This window comes from Mauremys reevesii, linkage group 7 (assembly GCF_016161935.1).
Source record: "Mauremys reevesii isolate NIE-2019 linkage group 7, ASM1616193v1, whole genome shotgun sequence".
NCBI classification, from domain to species: domain Eukaryota; kingdom Metazoa; phylum Chordata; order Testudines; family Geoemydidae; genus Mauremys; species Mauremys reevesii.
Window position 1 is genome coordinate 84783976 of NC_052629.1, and position 22027 is coordinate 84806002.

Here is a 22027-nt window from a genome sequence, read left to right on the forward strand (position 1 = left end):
CAAAGCAATCATTAAGCTGCTGCTACGAAAGGTTGTGACTCTGGGAAATGTGCAGGTCATAGTGGATGGCTTTGCTGCAATGGGATTCCCTAACTGTGGTGGGGCAATAGATGGAACCCATATCCCTATCTTGGCACCGGAGCACCAGGGCACCCACTACATAAACCACAAGGGGTACTTTTCAATGGTGCTGCAAGTACTGGTGGATCACAAGGGACGTTTCACCCAAATGGGATGGCCGGGAAGGGTTCATGACGCTCGCGTCTTCAGGAACGCTACTCTGTTTAAACGGCTGCAGCAAGGGAATTACTTCCCAGACCCGAAAATAACTGTTGGGGATGTTGAAATGCCTGTAGTTATCCTGGAGGACCCAGCCTACCCCTTGATGCCATGGCTCATGAAGCCCTACACAGGCAGCCTGGACAGAAGTCAGGAGCTGTTCAACTACAGGCTGAGCAAGTGCAGAATGGTGGTAGAATGTGCATTTGGCCGTTTAAAGGTGCGCTGGCGCACATTACTGACTCGCTTAGACCTCAGCCAAACCAATGTCCCCATTGTTATTGCTGCTTGCTGTGTGCTCCACAATCTCTGTGAGAGTAAGGAGGAGATTTTTATGGCGGGGTGGGAGGCTGAGGCAAAACACCCGGCCGCTGATTACACGCAGCCAGACACCAGGGCGATTAGAAGAGCACACCAGGAAGCGGTGCGCATTAGAGAAGCTTTGAAAACCAGTTTCATCACTGGCCAGGGTACAGTCTGACTGTTGTGTTTGTTTCTCCTTGATGAAACCCACCACCCCTTGATTGACTCATTCCCTGTAAGCCACCACCCCCCCTTCGAACACAGCTTGCTTTCTAAGGAAATAAAGTCACTCTCGTTTAAAAATCATGTATTCTTTATTACTTAATTATAAAAAGAGGGAGAGAACTGACAAGGTAGCCGAGGTGGGGTTTGGGAGGAGAATAGGAGGGAAGGAAAAGGCCACTAAAAAAATTTCATAATAATGAGAGCCTTTTGGTTGGGCTGTCCACTGGGGTGGAGTGGGCGGGTGCACGGAGCCTACCCCCACACGTTCTTACTCATCTGGTGGGTGAGGAGGCTAAGGAACATGGTGAGGTGGGAGAGTGGTTATACAGAGGCTGCAGCAGCACTCTAAGATTCTGCTGCCGTTCCTGAAGCTCCACCATACGCCGGAGCATGTCAGTTTGATCACACAGCAGCCCCAGCATTGCATCCCGCCACCGCTGATCTTCCTGCCGCCACCTCTCATCTCGAGCATCCCTCCTGTCCTCACGTTCGTCCCTCCTGTCCTCACGTTCGTCCCTCCTGTCCTCATGGTCACTGGCATCTTTCCTATACTTTGATACCACGTTCTTCCACTCATTCAGATGAGCTCTTTCATTGCGGGTCACTTCCATGATTTCCGAGAACATTTCGTCTCACATCTTTTTTTTCTGCCGCCTTATCTGAGATAGCCTTCGGGACGGAGTAGGGAGGCTTGAAAAATTTGCAGCTGCATGAGGGAGGGGAAAAAAGGGAGAGACGTATTTAAAAAGATACATTTTACAGAACAATGGTTATACTCTTTCACGGTGAACAACACTATTCACCTTACATAGCACATATGATTTCACTACAAGGTTGCATTTTGCATCTTAATATTGAGTGCCTGCGGCTCTGGTGTTAGAGATCTCACAGACGCAGGTCTGGGCAGCAGAATTCGGCTTGCATGCGGCCCTGGTAAGCCATTGTCTTTCGTCTTCTGCAGCCTTCATATATCCAGCGCCCTCCTTTCCCAAATAGCAAGCAAAGCCCGTTGAGTGCTGCTTCTTTCCTGTTAACGTGCAGCAGCAGAAACCACCACCCCCCATCCAATTCTCTGGGATGATCGCTTTACCCCTCCCCCCACCGCGTGGCTGGTATGGAAGATCACAGCTAAACACCCCCGTCGCCCCCTGTCCCCCTAAACCGCGTGGCTGGTAGCAGGGAAGATCCCTACTAGCCAAACGCGAAAAAGCTCAGCGCCAATCACCCGCCCCTCTTCCCCCTGCTTAACTACCTGCAGGGAAGGATTTATTTTAAGCCACAGGCAAACAGCCCAGCAGGAATGGCCATCTCTGTCCCCTTAATTAAATTCCTGAATTTCAACCAGGTTACCATGAACGCTATCACTCTCCTGAGTATAACACAGCAAGATAAAGAACGGATGTTGCTTGAATGCCAGCAAACACCGGGACCATACGCAGCTAGGCTTTGTCATGCAGTGATACCAGATTATTTGCTACATGCATGGCGTGGTCAAGTGTCCTACCATGGAGGACGGAATAAGGTTGCCCTGCCCAGAAACCTTCTGCAAAGGCTTTTGGAGTACCTCCAGGAGAGCTTCATGGAGATGTCCCTGGAGGATTTCCGCTCCATCCCCAGACATGTTAACAGATTTTTCCAGGAACTGTACTGTCCGCGAATGCATCCCAAGTCCTCAGGGCAAATTAATCATTAAAGAACACTTGCTTTTAAACCATGTTTTATATTTACAAAGGTACACTCACCAGAGGTCCCTTCCATGGCTTCATTGTCTGGGATAGTGGCTTGGGAGGGCAATTCCATCAGGGTGAGAAAAAGCTCCTGGCTGTTGGGGAGAACGGAGTGCTGTGTGCTCTCTGCAAGCTCGTCCTCCTCTTTCTCCTCATCTTCTCCATCCGCAGAATCCTCAGCCATGGCTGCAATTACCACCCCCACCTCGGAATCCATGGACAGGGGTGGGGTAGTGGTGGCGGACCCCCCTAGAATTGCATGCAGCTCAGCGTAGAAGTGGCATGTTTTCGGCCGTGCCCTGGACCTTCCGTTTGCTTCTTTGGTTTTCTGGTAGGCTTGTCTGAGCTCCTTAACTTTCACACGGCACTGTATCATAATGGTCCCTTCTTTTGATCATAATGGTCCCTTCTGATCTTAAGTTCTATGATTCAGTCTCTGGTGTGGCCTCTCTGCATCATGGCCTTGGAAATTTTTTCAAATGTTTTTTCATTTCGTCTTTTGGAATGGAGTTCTGTTAGCACGGAATCCTCTCCCCATAGAGCGATCAGATCCAGTACCTCCCGTGCGGTCCATGCTGGAGCTCTTTTTTGATTCTCCGGAGACTACATTGTTACCTGTGCTGATGAGCTCTGCGTGGTCACCTGTGCTGGTGAGCTCTCCACGCTGGCCAAACAGGAAATGAAATTCAAAAGTTTGTGGGGCTTTTCCTGTCTACCTGGCCAGTGCTTCCGAGTTCAGATGGCTTTCCAGAGTGGTCACAATGGTGCACTGTGGGATAGCTCCCGGAGGCCAATACCATCGAATTGCGGCCACACTAACCCTAATCCGACATGGCAATACCGATTTGAGCGCTACTCCCCTCATCGGGGAGGAGTACAGAAATCGGTTTTAAGAGCCCTTTATATCGATATAAAGGGCTTCGTTGTGTGGATGAGTACAGGTTTAAATTGGTTAAACGCTGCTAAATTCGGTATAAACGCGTAGTGTAGACCAGGCCTAAACCTCTGTGACTAATGAATTTAACATAATGTCTATTTCAGTGAGTTAAATATGTAGTAATCTGGAATGATTACTTTATGAAGGCTTAAGAGCACATTTAAAATATAAAATTAGCTTAGAAATACTGATTAAGAAAATTTAAAACAAAGAAGAGCTGCATCATATATTCCATAATATTTAATGTTGTATTCAGCAAGACAGCTGACTCGCCCTTACTACAAAGTTTTTGCAAATAAATGTCTGACAAACTTCAGGGCATATCAAAAAACCTGTGACGGACATTTTTTATTCCCAAGTTTAGTGCTTTTAATTAGGTACCTTCTGCATGTCCATTCTGCATGAGGAAGAGGGTACAGGGGTCTCTGCAGGGAACTGTGACTCTCTGCCACCATGAGGCGGGCCGGGCATCTTGCTATTCTTTCTGCCTTGTCCCTCCACCCCCGCCTCCACCAGGCTGCAAGCTCAGGCTGCCGTTGGGCATGGGGCACCAGTTTGATAATACTGCATTGGGCCCCGTAAATCCTAAGGATGGCCCTGGGGGTGCAAAAAAGTGGTGCCCTGGCTCTCCAGGGAGGAGCCGCCTTTCAGAGGCACCGGAGAGCCAGAGCATTGGTGGTGATCCCCAGCCATGCGGGAGCCGGCACAGTGCAGGGGGGCAGGAGCCCTGCAAAGGCTGCAGCGCCGCTAGTGGGGAGCAGCCGTGCCCCCCGCCCCTCCTGCCCAGGCTACAGCCTGGTGCCCCCCCGGGGGGCTCCTGCAGCTGCAGCAGGTGCATGCGGGCAGAGGTCCCCATGCACCCCCCAGCTCCCCCCTCGCCATGCTCGGGCTCTGCGGCTCCCAGGCACTTGAGCCGCCGCCAGGTGCAGGGCCCTGAGCCTGCTCCGGGAGCGGCAGCAGTGGCAGCTCACACTCCCGGGAGCCACAGAGCCTGAGCATGGTGAGGGGGGAGCCGGGGGGGGCACACAGGGGCCTCTGCCCACATGCATCTGCTGCAGGAGCCCCCAGAAGGCAGCTCCTCCCTGCCGAGCTGCTGCAGTGGCCCAAGTCTGGCAAAGCCAGTGAGTGGACTCGGGGTGGGGGCTGCCGGGATGAAGAGGGTTCACTGGGGGGCTGTGCACCCTCCAGGGGAGTTCAGGGGGTGGGGAGGGGGGAACCTGGTTTGGGGAGCAGCCCCTGGACAGGCTGGCCCCTGGGGTCTATAAAGGCTCGTTGGGATTTGTCCCTCAATGAACCGATGTTACCGGGGGGGGCGCAAGGTGGAAGTTTCACCTAGGGTACAAAATGTACTTGCACCGGCCCTGGGTATACCACACTTTGTGATGGGCATGTGTAGGACCAATGGATCTTGAAAGATGTATTGTGGAATGTATTGATTATCATAGCGGTGGAGAGGTGTCTGCAGGTTTTGTCTCTGATGTTCTGGCAGGGTCTAGTGCCACTTTGATTTGGTGGGCCCTGAACTGTGGGGAGCTTGCTTCTGATGATGAGCATGGCAAGATTGGGGGTTGTTCAAAGGCCAGTGGAGGGGGTATGGGAAAGATCTCTTTCAGGATGTGGTCCCCATTGAGTATGGGTCGTAATTATTTAATGATACCCCATATGGGTTGCAAAGTGGGGTGGTAGGTGACAACTAGGGGTGTGTGATCAGGTTTTTTTTTCTGTATTGAAACATGTTCTCTGAATATTTGGGTGTTCCATTCCAGGATGCAGTCTCTACTCTGGTGGAGTATCCTTCTTTGGTGAAGGCAGTTTTAAGTGTGTTAAGGTGTATATCCTAGAGCTTCTTTTCTGTGTGCCTGGCTATAGATGAGATTTCTTTGTGTGCCTGGGGTTGTTGCTGGATTTGTGAAAGTACATGTAAGGTTCCATTATTGAAGCTGCTTGTGGTGTCCAGGAAGTTGATGCTAGTGTAGCAGTGTTCTAGAGAGAATTTAATGGTTGAGTGGTGGTTGTTGAAGTTGTGGTGGAAATCTGTTAAGGAGTTTAGGTTGTCTGATGATGAAAATATCATCAACATATCTCAGGTATGACATTGGGTTTGTGATGCATTTTTGTTAAATAGTTATTCGTCAAGGGGTCCATGAAGAGGCTGGCATATTGGGGAGCCGTTCTAGTGCTGATGGCTTTTCCCAGGGTTTGGACAAAGTGTTTGTTGAATGTAAAATTATGGGTGAGGATGAACTGGATGAGTTTGGCAATGTATTTCAGGTGGATATCTGAGTGTTGTCCATTGTCTTGTAGATATTTAAGGCAAGCAGTGATGCTGTCATTGTGAAGGATGTTGGTGTATAGGCAGGTGATATCCACGGTGGCAAGACTGTTAATCTGAGGGAGGTTGTTGATGTTAGTTGTGTTTTTGGAGGAAACTGTCCCTTTGTGTGGGGGAATGGTTTGAAGGTGGTTTCTAGGAGTCCCAAAATGTTTGAATACATAATTTTTTTTTCAGTGTTTTGTATGCATGACTTCTGTCTGGAATGTCTTCCAAAGGCTTGATAACGCTGAGAAAAGTGATCCTACTTAAAATGGGGAAAAGAGTTGCTCCCAACAAAACACTTTGACAGAAATAGCTTAAGTCCTGTGTTGTTTGGCTGATTATTATTAGCGCACCTTCTGTTACGCAGTTACCTAAGTGACCAGGATGCTACAGCTAACAGTCTGTCAAAAAATTGGACAAAATGTTTATTACCTAGTTATTTGTCAATAGAACTTTGTGAACTGGCTAGTTGATCAAGGAAACTAACTTCAACTTAGTCGTCACAAACAGCAGCACATAGCAAACCAGTGTTTTATAAAAACAAATGTAATTTCCTTTTACAGTTAAGAGAAGCAACCATTCAAGAGTTTGTCACTTTTTTTTCCTCCTTGGATTGGTCTGAGATACTACAATGTTAAGTTCAGTACAAGAATAGGCATATAAAAAGGAATCAAGATATTGGGGGCAATCACGGGCAGGCTGCAACTTAGGCCTTGTCTTCAACACTAAAAAGGTGTGCTTTTCATGTGTTGGGTTTTTTTTTAACTTCATGGTAACCACTACAGATGAGCTATCATGAGATACAAACACTGTTAAGACCTGGCCACTTCAGTTTTACCATGAGGTCAACTTGTTGAGATCAACCTATGGAGGAAATATGGAGCTGTTTACCTTATGATAAAACTGAAGTGTCTGGTCTTTACTGTGGTTTATTCATGTTAGTTACCCTGAGGTAAAAAACACACACCCTTTTTTAGCAGTGAAGACAAGGCCTTAGTTTAAGTACTATAATATGACGGTTTGGTGGGCAATGCAGCTGAACTGTGAGTTATTTCTATATCACAATGCTGGTAAGAAAGGCCATTGTAAGTCATATAAGCAAAGAGGACAACTAGACACCAGGGCATAATTTCGTCAGTGAAGTCAATCTGTAAAATAAGAGCCAGAAATGTCTTTATTTTAAAATAAGTTAGTTTCTTAAAAACACAAAACATGTAGCAAGACCATATGTGAAGTACTTAAATTTTCTTGTGCTGTGATTTGTGTGACTACTTCTGTATGTGCACAAACAAAATTATTCTTGTATATGAATCTTTGTGCACTTGCCTCCTTTCCCTCTTGTTCCTTTGAGTATGTGCTTAAAGTACCTTGTAATGCAGGGGTCCCCAACGTGGTGCCCGCGGGCGCATCTAAATGCTCCCACGTCCTGGCCGGCGGTGGAGCATCCGCCGAAATGCTGCCTAATTTCTGCAGCGTTTCGGCGGCGACACCTCTTGATGACGTCGCTTGTCGGCGGCAAGTGGCATCATCGAGAGGTGTCGCCGCCAAAATGCCGCAGAAATTCGGCGGCGACACCTCTCGATGACGCCACTTGCCGCCAACAAGCGACATCATCGAGAGGCGTCGCCGCTGAAATGCCGCAGAAAGTTGGCAGCATTTCGGCAGGTGCTCCACCACCGCCACGGCGCCAGACGAAAAGGATAGGGACCACTGTTGTAATGGGTCTGTGTGGCCCAGTCTTAATTTGCACTGGCCAGTCACTTAATAAATAACAGTACAGAGCCTGTACTTCTAATTTCACTAATGTTTATTGGCTGCCAGCTGAGACATGAGGCCTCAGGAATTGGTAATAGGAGCACAGAGCCTCTCAAATTCAGGTCAGTCATTCAATTTGCCTGGGTTGTCAGTAGTGAAAACTAATCACCATCAGTTGCCAATGTGAAAATGGTTGTAGGCATACATATGTTTCATTTAAAACTGTGACAGGAAACAAGACAGGAAGAAGTCTGGGAAATACTTTAGGCAGAAGCTCAGCAATGAAGCAGAGGGCAGGATAATTCTAAACATAATCTTGTGTTCCTTGTTAAAGTTCATTGTTCAAAGAAAGTGATTTCCTGTGATTGTTTTTTACCATTGTTGGATGATTATGTGCCAGAATTTTATTCATTTTGGACTAGCATAAAGAAGAAATATAAATGCCAAATTTAACTGTCCACAAGATTTTCAATCTAAGTCCACAGAATAGCGTGAATGGAAGAAGTGCTTCATTAGATTTCAAATCACAGAAAACAATAGCAGATCGGCTAAATGCATACATTTGAGCTACTTTATAATTAAAGCATAAAAAGCCTTTGCTTGAACAACCCAGGCATTGTGATTTATGTATCAGTAAAGAAGACTACATAGGAAGTCTAAACAATGATCTTTCAGAAAAGCTTGAGGATCTGGCATGGCAGTAAAAAGATCTGCAGAAAATGGGAGACATCCACTAAGTATCTAACTCTCTCTAGACTGAAAAGGTAAATAATCAGGGGTAATAAAAAAGAGTTCTGAGACCTAACACCATGTACTGTCTCCTTGGTTTGGTACTACTGAAAAAAAGAAAATGCCAAAGCAATCCTTGGTTTGCCTATGTTGAGACTGCCAACAAGGGTGCTATCTGTGATGAGTATTCCTGTCTCTCAGAAATTGCACTAAGACCAGATCTTCTAATGCAAACTACTGAGTGTAGTTGGATAGTGTAATAACTTCAGGTTGCATCCAAACTGCACAAGATCCCGATCTGGCAAGACCTGCAAAACACAGGGTCTAAAACCATTGTCTGCAATCACCAAGAGGTCTGTGAAGACTTTTTGGAGTGGGAGAAGGCTTGGAAAAAACAAACAGAACACCTGGATTCTCACTGATTCAAGCATTCCATGTTTAATGGGGAATCCACAATTTTATTAATGAAAAAAGTGGTCTTGCGCTTCTGAACATTTGAGAACCACTGTCCAAAAATACAAAATGTGACTTAAATGAGTTTGAAGCTTTATATCTCTGGTCTTGAAAGTACACACACACAACCACATTACAATAGAAAAGATTAAACTATCCATGTTAGGGTTCAATCATGCAAAACATTTAATGCTTCCTAGGAGGTGCTGAGCAGCTTCCTGTTTGCATTGTCTTTCAGTAGATTTGAGTTCACTCAGGACTGGACCCTTAAAAAGCTGTTTACTGTTCAAATATGTGATAGTGAACGATAAATGGTAATAAAAATAGAACTGGAACGACACACAGATTCCTAAGCGTTTTTGCATAGCTAAAGAATGTTATTGTAGGGGTGTGGTAACACAGCTGCACAAAAAACAGTGTGACTTTCAAGTGCCTCTTCTTTTTCAGTTTTGGGACCTTTATTGCTATAGGGGTCACCCTCTTCGTGGTGTTCGTAGTCACTGTCATTCTGTGCTTCACCTGTTCATGCTGCTGCTTGTATGAAACGTGTCGGAGGCAACGGCGTGAGTATTTGTTTACAGTTTTGTTAACTTTTATCTCTTTTCAGTGACGTTTTGTTTTTAGTAAATAGCATCATTGTCAAACTAGTACAACTCCTCCCCTCCCCATCCTTCCCACACACCATTCAAATGTTTTTTCTTTAGTGAGCAAAAGTTGGAATAATTGATTCCTTTAAAAATTCCTCCCTATGGCAGTCTTCGCAAGAGAGTGGCCATGGGAAATATACCAAGGTCCAAACAGTGCAACAGTAACTGTGGTTGCAATTACTGAAAGTGCCAGGAAATTAAACAAATCTTCAGAGAATGAGAACTACTTCTTCTCCATCTCATGCTACCTTAAAACATCTGATGCCACAGAAAACATCTGTTAGTCTATAAGGTGCCACAGGATTCTTTGCTGCTTCTTAAAACATCTTGATGATCTGTCTTTTGGATTATCACTGAAGAACAGATTATCTAAATAATTTCCTGAGCTAGCCATGTTAGGTCAATTAAAACAGGAAATTTTTGTTAATGGACAAGCTGTGTTGTGTTGACTGTGACTCAAAGTATACTGTACCACTTTATAAGTCTTAACTCCTAATTATCTATCTAAACATCCCACTAGAATCCAGTTTGAAATGGGAATTATTTTAATAATTTTCCAGAACCTAAACTTTTAAAAACTAGAATGGCATGAAGTCAAAAGAATGTTTGGAATGTCTGTATTTATATTGAAAATCTACTATTTTAAATACATCTATTTTATCTATTAAAAGAAGAAACCCACACTTGGACCAACGTATCTCAAACTACTAGTATTGTTGACCACCTAGACAAGGGAACATTTTAATTAGAAATCTATTTTATATTTAGTTTTAACTACATTAACAAGACCACTTTAAAATTGTTACCTGATTCCAGCCCAGCTACAGTGCTGCTTATCAAAAACGTGACTGTTTGCAGGGTATGAGGATAAAGTGGACTAAAAGTAGGTATGGTGGACCAAATCCTATGCTTAAAAAGGTCTCGAGTGGTATCCATGCTTCTGAAGTGGGGAGGGAGGTAAAACAGGAAACAAAATGGTTGTAGTTGCTCAATTTAAAAAACAAACATGCCATTTAACTGTTGGCTATAGAGAGGAATATGTTTTACTGTGTGTAACAGGTCAGTCTCATAGCACGCTGGCCTAGTGGTCAGGCGGTGACTTCACAGTTCTCCTCTCTCCACTCATTCTAGATGGAGCTCTGTTGGGTTGTATATGGCAGGTATCTCCCTCCTATGCATCCCTTCTTATACACCTTAGGATTCTGTAATGACAGAAGGGAGGGGAAGTAGAAGACGGGGGACCCAGGCCCTCCCATTCCACTGGGTTCTGATCCGGGGCTGTAAAGGGGTGTTACAGTGTTCTAGACCACTCTTTATGCCATCCTAAGTTCACCTGAGTCACTCCCTACCAGACTGTGGGTCCTCTGTTTGGAGCATGGTCACAGTCTTTGCAGTATCAGCGTAGTTCTGCTGTGGGGACAACATCCCGTCCTTCAGGTCCTCTCTTGGTTTCCACAGTGGCCTTACCAATACTGTGGTGATGCTTCCCACAGCTCCTGGTACAGCCTGTAACTCCTTCCCTGCTGCCCATGAACGACCCAGGGCCCTTTTAACTATCCCTCCACCTGGACCATGCCTTGCACCTGCTGAGGGGCAGGGTCTCTCTGGCCCAGTACTGCCCCTTGCCTTGCTATGTTTTAGCATGTGGCCTGTAAACACCATCACAGAGGGTTTATGAAGTAGATGGTAAAGCTACAAGGCCAATATAAAGGGGTGGTAAGTGGCACAGTAGAGAATTAAGTCAAGTACCCTTCTTTAAGATAAATTGGGAGACAATTAATTAATGGAGTAATTGGCATATCACGTAACAAAAGCTGTGAAAATAAGTGGCTATTCAGCCAATATGCTGAGTAACAGATCTGTCTAACAAGGATCAAATGTTGTTAGTGTTAACCTATGCCAGGAAATTAGTAACAAACATGATCCATGTACTTGGCTACAAATCCCAGAGGAAAATATGCTAGCATGCATGGAAGAAACAGATTTAAAAAAATAAAATAAAAAGTCTAATAAAGTACAATAGGAACCAGTGGAAAACCATGCTCATACATGGAATTAAAAACTATCTGTCTAAAGAGAATCTAGTTAATTTTTGTTACTTTCTCTGCCTTAAAGTCATATGATTGGATGATGATGATCTGTTTTACAGAGGATTGTGAGTAACTTCTCAGATGAGCTGTAGAGTCAGACTATTTTTTCAGGCTCCTTTGTGGAGTAAAAGGAGGAGGTAAATTAACCATTGTCCTGGCTCATGATGGCCCCACTCCCATGGAAGTTGATGGAAGTTTAATCATGGACTTAAATGTGAGGGCCAGGGGTACTAGTCTCTGAATATGTTGGAGAACTCTGAACTGGGGTTTCTGCGTGGTGTGAATTACAAACACAAACAGTGATTTCCCTTTTGGGAACAGGAAAGAACTTTCAAAATATTCCATATCTTCATTACTTTTTCTGGATGTCTGCTTGACGCATCAGTAGTAAATGCATCTTTCTTTTGTATGTTCATAGCTGTTGTGACCACCACAACTTCCACCACAGTGGTCCATGCACCATATCCCCAGCAGCCCAGGATACCACCTGGTTACCCAGTGGCACCCTATCAAGGATATCATCCTGTACCAGTCCAGCCACAACCTGGAATGCCAGCAGCATCCTACCCAACACAGTATCCTCCACCTTATCCAACTCAAGTTTCAGGACCACCAGCCTACCAGGAGACAATGGCAGGTAAGGCCATAGCAAGGAGGGCAAACCACAATTGAAGAGAAACATCATGTTTCTTCTTTCTTACACTAAGCACACTAGGAAGTCAAATGCATTTGTAACAAATCTGTGTTAATTATACACATGCAGGGCCGGTGCAAGGCACCCTAGGCGAAACTTCCACCTTGCGCCACCCCCTCCCAGCTAACCTTGCCCATCGCCCATGGCAGCTAACCACGCCCTCCCACTCAAGGGGTCTCCCCCCCCCCGTGGCAGCTAACCCCACCCACACCCGGGGAGCCCCCCCTCGCAGCAGCTACCCCCCCTTGAAAGCCCCCCTTCCGCGGCAGCTAACCCCGCCTGGGGAGGCCCCCTCCATGGCAGCTAACCCTGCCCCCCTCCACGGCAGCTAACCCCGCCCAGGGAGCCCCCCTCCCCCGGCAGAAGCTAACCCCGCCCCCCTCCACGGCAGCTAACACTGCCCACCGAGGCAGCTAACCCTCCCAGGGAGCCTGCCCCAGCTTTCCTCCGCTGAGCATGCCAGCACCGCTCTAATTCTCCTCCCCTCCCAGGCGTGCAGCACCAATTGGAGGAGAATTAGAGCAGAGGCTGTGTGCTCAGCGGAGGAGGCAGAGTGGAGGTGATCTGGGGCGGGGAGCGGTTCCCTGCCCTCCCCCGTTACTGTGAGCGGCCCTCCCCCCGCCCCAGCTCACCTCCACTCCACCTCCTCGCCTGAGTGGACTTTTAGGCACCCTCAACCACTAGGTGCCCTAGGTGGCCGCCTAGTTTGCCTAAATGGTTGCACCGGCCCTGTACACATGAGCACCACTACCAGTCTGTTTGCCCAGGCACCCTATCTGTTCATTTGTATTTATCCAAATGGGATTTGTAAGTAAAATGGATTAAAAATGTACCATTTGAATCCATTCTAAGGGCTTGTCTACACGACAAAATTAAATTCACCTAATTTGCAGCGGCATATAGCCACTTCAGTAAGTACATCGCTTCTGTGTGTCTACAATTTGCTCCTTATGTTGGCGGTGCACGTCCTCACCAGGAGCACTTGCACAGACTGACCTGTCAGTGTGGGGCATTGTGGGATCGCTTCTGAAAGCCAGCAACAGTCAACGTAAGCAACGCTGTGTCTACAGTGACACTGTGTCAACCTAACTACAGCGACATTGACTCTGCATCTCTCATGGAGGTGAAGTTAAGTTGGTGTAGTAGGCAAGTTACGTCAGTGGGAGGGAAATTTTAGTGTAGACACTTACAAAGGTTAATGTAAGCTGCCTTGTGTCAACCTAACTCTGTAGTGTAAACCAAAGCTATAGCTCCATGTACTATATGCGTCTCTTGCCAGTCACCGCTGTTAGGATCACTTACAAATGAAAAATTATACAGATGGCTTACAGTGGGGCTTCAGCTTGCTTGTAGTTTAGAGGACAGATGTTCATCTTGCAAAGTGCAATTAGGCTGAAAATTCACTATAAAATATCTGTGGACCTTTCAACTAGATGGAAAAACACTTTATGTAAGTATGGATATAGTTTCATATCCTGAGAAGCATGGAAAACAAGCACACTTAGACATGCATCTGATGAAGTGGGTATTCACCCACAAAAGCTTATGCGCCAATATTCTGTCAGTCTATAAGGTGCCACAGGACTTTTTGTTGCTTCTTACAGATCCAGACTAACTTGGCTACCCTTCTGATACTTGACACTTAGTAGCTCTTTCAAAGTACAATATTTTTAATTCAGGATGCTCAGTAAATCAAATAATTAAAGAAAAACAACAGAAACAAAAACATCAGGAAGTGTAGACAAAGGAGAAGAGAGAACTTGTGCTGGAACTTAGAATTGATTGGGCAGAGCTCTACAGAAAAGATGTTTCAGGTGACAGAATCAGCAAAAAGCAGATTCCTCTGTACCATTCACAATGAAGTTGAGAGGAGCCAGTGCTTAAACAGAGGGAGCGATGAGTAGGAGGAGGAGAGAAGGTTTGGGAACTAAAATTAGAGCCAAGGAGGAGGGTCTTGAAAACAGGGAAAGCAGCCTTGAACTGGATTGTAAAATACAAGTCCTTCCAGTGGAGATGAAAGATTGAGATGCTATGGTTGTGCTGCTTTGTACATAAGAGGAAGTGGGCAGCCGCACTGAGCACAAGTCGGGACTTGAGGAAGCTGTAACAAAGGAATTAGCATAATCATAGCAAGGGGAGATTACCTGAAAGATAATGTCATGCTCTATGATCATCATATCTCACAATAGCTGTGTTTCCCTGGAACAATTAAACTGTTCATATTAAGGATGAGTCTGAGTGCTGGAGACGGCTTACTCAGCAACTACCCCATTACTGTGGAAGCTGTTTCTGGAAAACATCAGAATTGCCATGAACCTCAGCACCTTCAGATAAAACAGAATGTCCACACTGACATAACTTTATATAACACCAGCCAAAAAAGCTCCTGCTGACTGTGGGATGTAGGGGAAAAAAACATGTGAACTTAAATTAATTTGAAAAGCACTCAGCTAAAACAGTCATAAGCTCAAAGGAGATTGGATTAGACTATAGAGACAAATGAAAGGTCTGATTTGAGGCTACCTTTTTTTTTTCTTTTTCTCCAAGAAAAGCACTTGTTTTTGAGGCTGAAGGAAGTTGAATAGACTTGCTGAAAATGTTATGCAATGAGAAAAATCAGTATCGGAAAAAATTAAATTACATAAAATGCTGATATTTTTGTCTTGGGTAGAAAGTTGGTAGGGTTTTTTACTTAAAAATCTTTTTTTAAATAACACATTGTTAATAGCATCAATTAGGAGAGCGTCTCCTCAGGAGGATATCCTGTTTCTCCACCCTCTGAGGAATATTGTTCAATCCTTTATCTTCTCATCCAGTGGCTTATTTTCGCTTACCTACTTGACATTAACTTTTGCCTGTCTCAGTATGTGCACTGCTGCCCTCTAACAATGGAGTGTTGCACCTGCTTACTGATATTTGACATGCCACTCCCTAATGAGCTGCAGCCTACAGAGGAGGAAGATTTATTATTTAAGTCCTAACAATGTGCTCAATGCTGCAAAGGGAGACACACAAAGCCTGCTCCAAAGAGCTTCCAGGCTCAGTTCTCCAAGTATGAATATTTCTCAAGTTATCGCTAGTAAATTATTTTCCAACACAACTAAAATGCAACCTAAGCTGAATTTTTGACTTATGCAATAGGAATTAGAGCTATCATTGAAAAGTAAGTATAGAATGAGAACATTAATATATGATCCCTGTGCTTTGTTTTGTTTTTTGTTTTTTGCAGCTGGTGCTGGAGCGCCCTACCCAGTCAATCAACCCCCCTACAATCCTGCTTACATGGACCCTCAGAAGCCCATCTATTGAATGGATTTTCTATTATGCCTCTGTGCATAACTTTTTTGTAAAGTATAACGTGCTGTTTACACCATACAGCTGTAGCACATTTTCTTAAAATGCAGCAGTCCCTCATCTCTCTGTAAAGAGAGAAATCTAAATCAGTAGCTTTTTAAAATACACTGAGCTCAGCAAGCAAAAGAATGTATCACTTGAAGTTCACTCCATACCTCAAGCAAATACAATAGGAGAACTTGTTCAAATTCCAGTGACAAAAGGGTGAAAAGGGAATAGTTCAGATATAAGAAGCATGGTAATATGTATTGTGCAATAATTTGAAGGGTATTCGAAAAGAATGATCAGAAATAAGTTAAACAGTCGTAAACATTCATCTGCATATTATTAAAATATAAACCTAATTGTCAGAAAACTTAAGTAAAATTTGATCTTCCTGTTTTCAAGTTAACATAATGAATTAAGCTACACTTAACTTAGTGATTTTAGAAGGGAAATTTCCTTTGCTGGAATATAATTGTCTTCAGAAAGGGATAGTGGAACATGTTCTAATAGCTTTTTTCCACACTGGTTGCATTTATTTTGTGCCCAACAGGCAGGAGGTTGATCTATTCTTTTCCGATTTTAAAGCTAAAAACATGTCAAGTCACTAGGTGTCTTTTCACTTCCTTTATTTAATTCTCTGTTATCCCTGGCAAAAAACAAACCAACCCTCCACTGTTCAATTAAACAAACATGTCAAAAAGCTGAAAACCTAAGAAAGCTGCATGAGAACTATTGGATGAGAATTTGTTTGCTTCATCATTGCAATTTTTTACTACGTTTTGATGATAGTGCAAAAAAAATTTCACCTTGATAGAACCATGCATTGTCCCCGTGATGAAAACACTGCTTCTCAAACTTGCAGAAGAGCAGTCTGACCCAGTGCTAAATCCTGCTCACTCACGTGTGCAGTAGCTAATTTTAAGCCAGCAAGATCAAGCCCTGGACAACCTGAGTGTGTTTTTACGCTAAGATAGGAACTTTATAAGGAAGATTCTTCTTCCAATAAAATTAAATATTGACTTCAAAAATACTGGGGGGAAAAATCTCAACATGCTGTACAGCAAAGACCAAATCCGGCTATCCTCCCAATTTCCACTGAGTGTAATGGGAGTTTGGACTAAGTAAAGATGGCAGGATTTGGCCCCAGAGAGGCAAAGGAGCTTACGTTGGGGAGAATTGCACATGTACAGGGGAAAAAATTGTCTTATCATAAAAGTTTCGTGTTAAAATGTTGACTTTTATAACCCATTGTAATTGTGACCAGTCACAGCATTACTTTTGATTTTAAAGCTTGTATTTACCAAACTAGTCACGATTTTAGACACACTGCACAATCTGATTTTTAAAAACCCTCAACAACTCTTCTCTAAAATTGAAATAGGCTTTTATTGTCCAGTAATGAAGCTAATCAGTTAACTATTACTTCAGTGCAGCTGAACTGATGGACTATTATGACATTACTCTCATTCTGGTTTCATTTGTTTAGAGATGTTTACAAGCTGCTTGTTTTTGGGTCCTGTACTTGTGATAGGTTAAAATATATATATCAAGTTTGTTTGTACAGACATGATCTTGTCACTGATAGTGTTGTTTATCTTGCCTCTATCTGCGGAATGGCTGCGACTGAAACTAACTTTCAAAAACAGCTTTGTCCATACTTAACATAGTATCAGACAGTGGGAATAGAAATTGAAAGGCAGTCTCTGCCTGGATTTTTCAACCTTTGTTTGAGATGGTCTTCAGGGAATTTCACAATCTTTCAGCAGTTGTCCAGTATTCTGATTGGAGACCCTGTCTGCCTTGTTACATAGAACCAAGGGGAGCACTTGTGCTGTAACATTAAATGGGGCCATGAAACAGGCACAAAGTGGGAGTTGAGTTATATGGTGCATTTTCTTCCCTGCTTCGCAACCAGAAGATGGGGTAGCACCTCACTGTAAATACTGCACTTTTGGAGCTGTGGGGGAACAGCTGGAGAGGAATGGGGAGACAAGCTGAGGAGTTTCTGCTGTGGTATGTTCCCCTAGAAATACCATATGTCTTATTTTCTGAAGTGTTTTCTGGCATAATTCCTTTTCTGTAGCTTCTACCTTGTGGGTGGCTGGACAATTAGGAGTGCAGAGGCACAGTAGAAGGGACCAAGATCATCACAGCAACCAGATTAGACAGCTGCCAAGGTAGAGGCAGAAAGAAAGGGGCAGCTATTCAGCACAGATGACCTGAGGTCCTCAGAGTTGGGGCTGGGATTTTCCATAGTTGTTTGGTTCTGTGTGATTACAAAGCTGTGGCCTCCTCATTTTTGTCCTTTCTTCTGCTTTAAGAGGTAACTCCATTGAGCTGTGGTACCACAGTGTGCTACAGTTTTGAACATAACTATTCCTCTTGAGTTTTCACATTTAAGGGGAGAGCATGGCAGAAGGTGAACTTTGTGTGTAGGCATATACCCTGCCTATGTGACTTACAATCCACTAGCCCTGAGAAAATGGTCCATATAAGAAGGATCCATAGTAGAGATAGTATGGACCAGATACTATACAATGGACATTTAGGATAATTTCAGGATGGTAAAAGAGAGCTCTTATCCCAGGAGAGGAGGATATAGTGATTTAGGGGTAGGATAGGAACTGCATGTGTGGTATCCTTTCCTCACTGTGTATATGTTAATGGGAGCTGTGTGTTAGTAATGAAGAATTGCTTCATGAATTAATTACTCCTGGAGCTGGACAGAGTGAAGGAGGAGGAAATGGGTGCAGATTTGTACATTTTCCTGTTTCATAGTGGAAGTACTTAACTCAGTTTATCATTCTTAGTGTATAGTGAATATTAATCATAGCTAAAAGATTGACATTGGACCAAAATCTGTTGTTCCCATGTAACGCAGTGAATTCTGTTTCTATGTAACTCGTGTAGTTATGTTAATGGTGGGTGTAATTAAGAGCAGAAATTGGCCCATGAACTCTCTTTTATGCATTGATAACATGTCAGTCAGAAGTAGCTTATACATTGCAAATGTAAAACTGATAGTGTTAAGGGAGAGGGGGAATGGAATTCAAACTTTACATGTTTCAAAAGTTTTTTGTTTTTATAAACCCTAAGTGCCTTTATTTTGAAAAGTCTAGTGATTTTAATACAGTAGAATATTCTGTTGTACTAATTTACCATATAATTCTTAGTTTTTTTCCTCAGTTATAACCTTGCTTTGTAAGTAGTTTGTAGTTATATGTGAGAAGTATTCAGAAGAACTGGAATAAAGTCTGTACATCTGTTTATAATAAATGGAAATGTCTGAAGTATAGAGTGTCCATTTTGTTTTCACATTGCTTTGAAAGTTGTCACATTTAGAAGTATGCCTGTTTAGCTACATGTTGCTCCGGTGTGTTTGACAGTTCTAACATTTTGTATTTCTAGTCATCTTGTATGGTGAATATATTGCTCATGGTTGCTGCCACTTCAGACTTGTCTTTTAGACAAAAATGGGCATGGCAGGGGCAGGCCAAACTTCTCTGCTACCTTGACAATATTGTTCAAACCTAATCTAAAAGGATCATCTGTGAAGCATTATCTGGATTAGGATTAAAAGGTGTGATATTTGAATGCATTAGCCAACACATTCCAACACTTTGGGAAAGTCTAGTATAGACAATGGTGTATATAGAGGGGAGGCATAGCTCAGTGCTTTGAGCATTGGTCTGCTAAACCCAGAGTTGTGAGTTCAATCCTTGAGGGGGCCACTTAGGGATCTGGGGCAAAAATTGGTCCTGCTAGTGAAGGCAGGGGGCTGGACTTGATAACCTTTCAAGGTCCCTTCTAGTTCTAGGAGATTGGTATATCTCTATTATTATTATTTACAGTTAAACACACATTAAACTGACTGATTAAAGCTGATGCATCCACATGCTTCAACTTGACCAATGTAGCATGTGTTAAGAGCAGTGTGCTTTTACTTCCATGTTAAAACATTTGCGCTAACACACCTTTTACTCCAGTGTAAACAAGCATAGTAGTAAGCTTTTCTGATTCTCCCTAGAAGAGCATATATCTGTCCAACTGAAGTGGTGGTTTTGTAATATGGATACTATGTTCTAGAAATTGAATTTAGACTTCCCACTCGTTTCATATAGGTCACTGAGAAGTCTTGAGTTAATAACTGAAGGGTTCTGTGTCCCATTAGCATATTGAACTATCAGGCTCCCCCAGTCTCTAATTTTAAAACATTTGCTTTTAGGTAGGCATTTATTTACCTTGGAATAATCAAGAATATTACACTGATCTCCTTCCACCTTGACTATAGCAATGTTTTGTATATAATTTGATAATTAGTGAACACATGAAGTGTAGAAACTTTTTCACACTGTCCTCTCAACTAAATTGCTCTTGACATATTAGACAGTCAGTAGATATGTACAGTCCAATCCCAAAATTAATCAGAGTTCAGGTAGCTAGTGTCATTCTTGTTTAAACTAATGTCTAGGCTGAAAACTGTATCTGAGTCTACTGAGATTGTAATAAATCAGTAAATTCAACAAATTTTCTGTCAACCACTTACCTACCACGTCATAGCTGATGCTTTTCTTCCTAACTTCTTTCCTTCATCTATTTTTTTCATAATTTTACAGTAGTTTTTCTTTTGCCACATGACCAAAATTTGAACAGAACGGGTGCTGCTCAGATGGCCTCCAGGCATGGAACTAGGAGGCAGGACCTGGCCCTTGGTTTATAAACCCTCACTGTCTTCCCTGACAGCAGTCCATTGTTTCAAAGAACTGTGACCATTTAAAATGGATAAGCAGAATATTGTATAAAGGAGGAACACCTTGCTTCTGAATACAATTAGTTAGCCTCAAATATTGAAGGCAAAAGGTGAGGCATGTTGCACCTTTCACCATGTTGAAAGAGAAAAGTGAGGCTCTCATAATTTTAAGCAACTGTTCCTTATATTACACTCTGCATTAATTTTCTGATGGAAGAAGTTGGCACGTCTCAAAATCCATAGACAGGAGAGAATGGGACACTGAGGTGAAAAATCAGAGAAGCTATGCCAAACAAGCACTACTACTTCTCCTATTTTCCCCAATGTGGAAACTTAGTATCAAAACTTGGTATGTAAAATAACTTGTCAGTTTAGATTAGGCTGGGATCTAGAGTCTGTTCCTCTCAAATCATGTCTGTTAAGTAGGGATACACCCTCCCTCACGAAGTCTTACTGTTTAAACACTTTGAGTCCCTTGGATAAATGACACTAAAATTAAGCATACTGGAAACCAGCTAGTGCAGATAACAGGAGTAAAGGTCTGACACACTGCGCCCCATATTGTATGATGATATAGTAATTATGCATCTGGTACAAGATGCATCTTGTGAGGTGTTATTGGAAAAGTTATGATTGGCTGAATATGATGATCCTATGCATGTGCATGTATCATTTTTGTATCAAGTTATGAATATTGACTATATCAGTATTTCAAATGTAGTTACATGTAGGTAACACCCACTAGGCAAGATGCTTCCAGTCTAGACAGCTGGTTACAGTGAAGGGTCTATTCAAGGTAACAGGCCATTAGGGGAAACAATCGGCATTAAGCGCTTATCTCCTCCCCCACCACCCCCCGCCTTCCTGAGAATGCTCCAGATAACCCCTGAGTAACGGTTGCTGTGATTCATCAAGTGCATGTGATCAGACCACATGACACTGAACTCCATTTTGGTACCTGTACTTTTCCACAAGCTGAACTTGGAACTGAGTTTGGAACTAGGGTGACCAGATGTCCTGATTTTATAGGGACAGTCCTGATTTTTGGGTCTTTTTCTTATACAGGCTCCTATTACCCCCCCCCCCCATCCTGATTTTTCACATTTGCTGTCTGGTCACCCTAGTTGGAACAAAAGGTTCCCACCATATGGAAAAGCTATATAAGGTGGGGTGTGATATCTCTGGGACTCACTCCCCAAACAAAAAAAACTCCTGGAAACACCTGAGGAACAACAACTGAACTGGAGGAAGTGCTGGTTCTTGGCTAAAGGAATTTCTAGCCTGTGTATGGAAATTTGGTGGACTGCTTGTATCATGAGTCAAGGTGAGAAATTGCTAATTCAGATCCTATCCATCTAGTATATTAGGCTTAGTTTGCATTTTTGTTTAGTTGCTAGGTAATTTGCTGTGATCTGTTGGCTATCACTTAAAATCTATCTTTCTGTAGTTAATAAACTTAAGTTTTATCTAAACCAGTCTGTGTTTAAGTGAAATGTTTGGGGAAAATCTCAGCTCTGTGAACAACAGTTGTTACATATCTTTTCCACATTTAGGGGAAAGTGAACTTCATTAATGAACTTACCTTGTACAGATCCCTGTGCAGTGTAAGATTATATAAATTCTGGGTTTATACTCTAGCAGTGGGTACAAGCCTGGGGAGCTGGGAAATTGGCTTTTGCTCTCTGAGTGGCTTAGAGTAAAACACTCAGTGGGGTGTGTGGTACTACCTGCTGTCATGTTGGGTGATAAGAGGGCCTAGTGAGGCTGGCTATGTCTCCAGCC

The 22027-nt window shown here is 43.4% G+C and overlaps 1 protein-coding gene across 2 annotated transcripts in view; it reads left to right on the plus strand.

Moving 5' to 3' along the window:
- Positions 1-18785, plus strand: part of SHISA5 (shisa family member 5) — a 70341-nt gene extending 51556 nt beyond the window's left edge. For both annotated transcript variants that reach the window (XM_039547770.1, XM_039547769.1), the window contains exons 4-6: positions 9173-9288; positions 11881-12099; positions 15386-18785. In XM_039547770.1, the coding sequence (XP_039403704.1) occupies positions 9173-9288; positions 11881-12099; positions 15386-15465 (415 nt within the window). In that variant the 3' untranslated portion in view covers positions 15466-18785. The remainder of the gene's footprint in view (positions 1-9172; positions 9289-11880; positions 12100-15385) is intronic.
- Positions 18786-22027: the final 3242 nt, after the last annotated feature.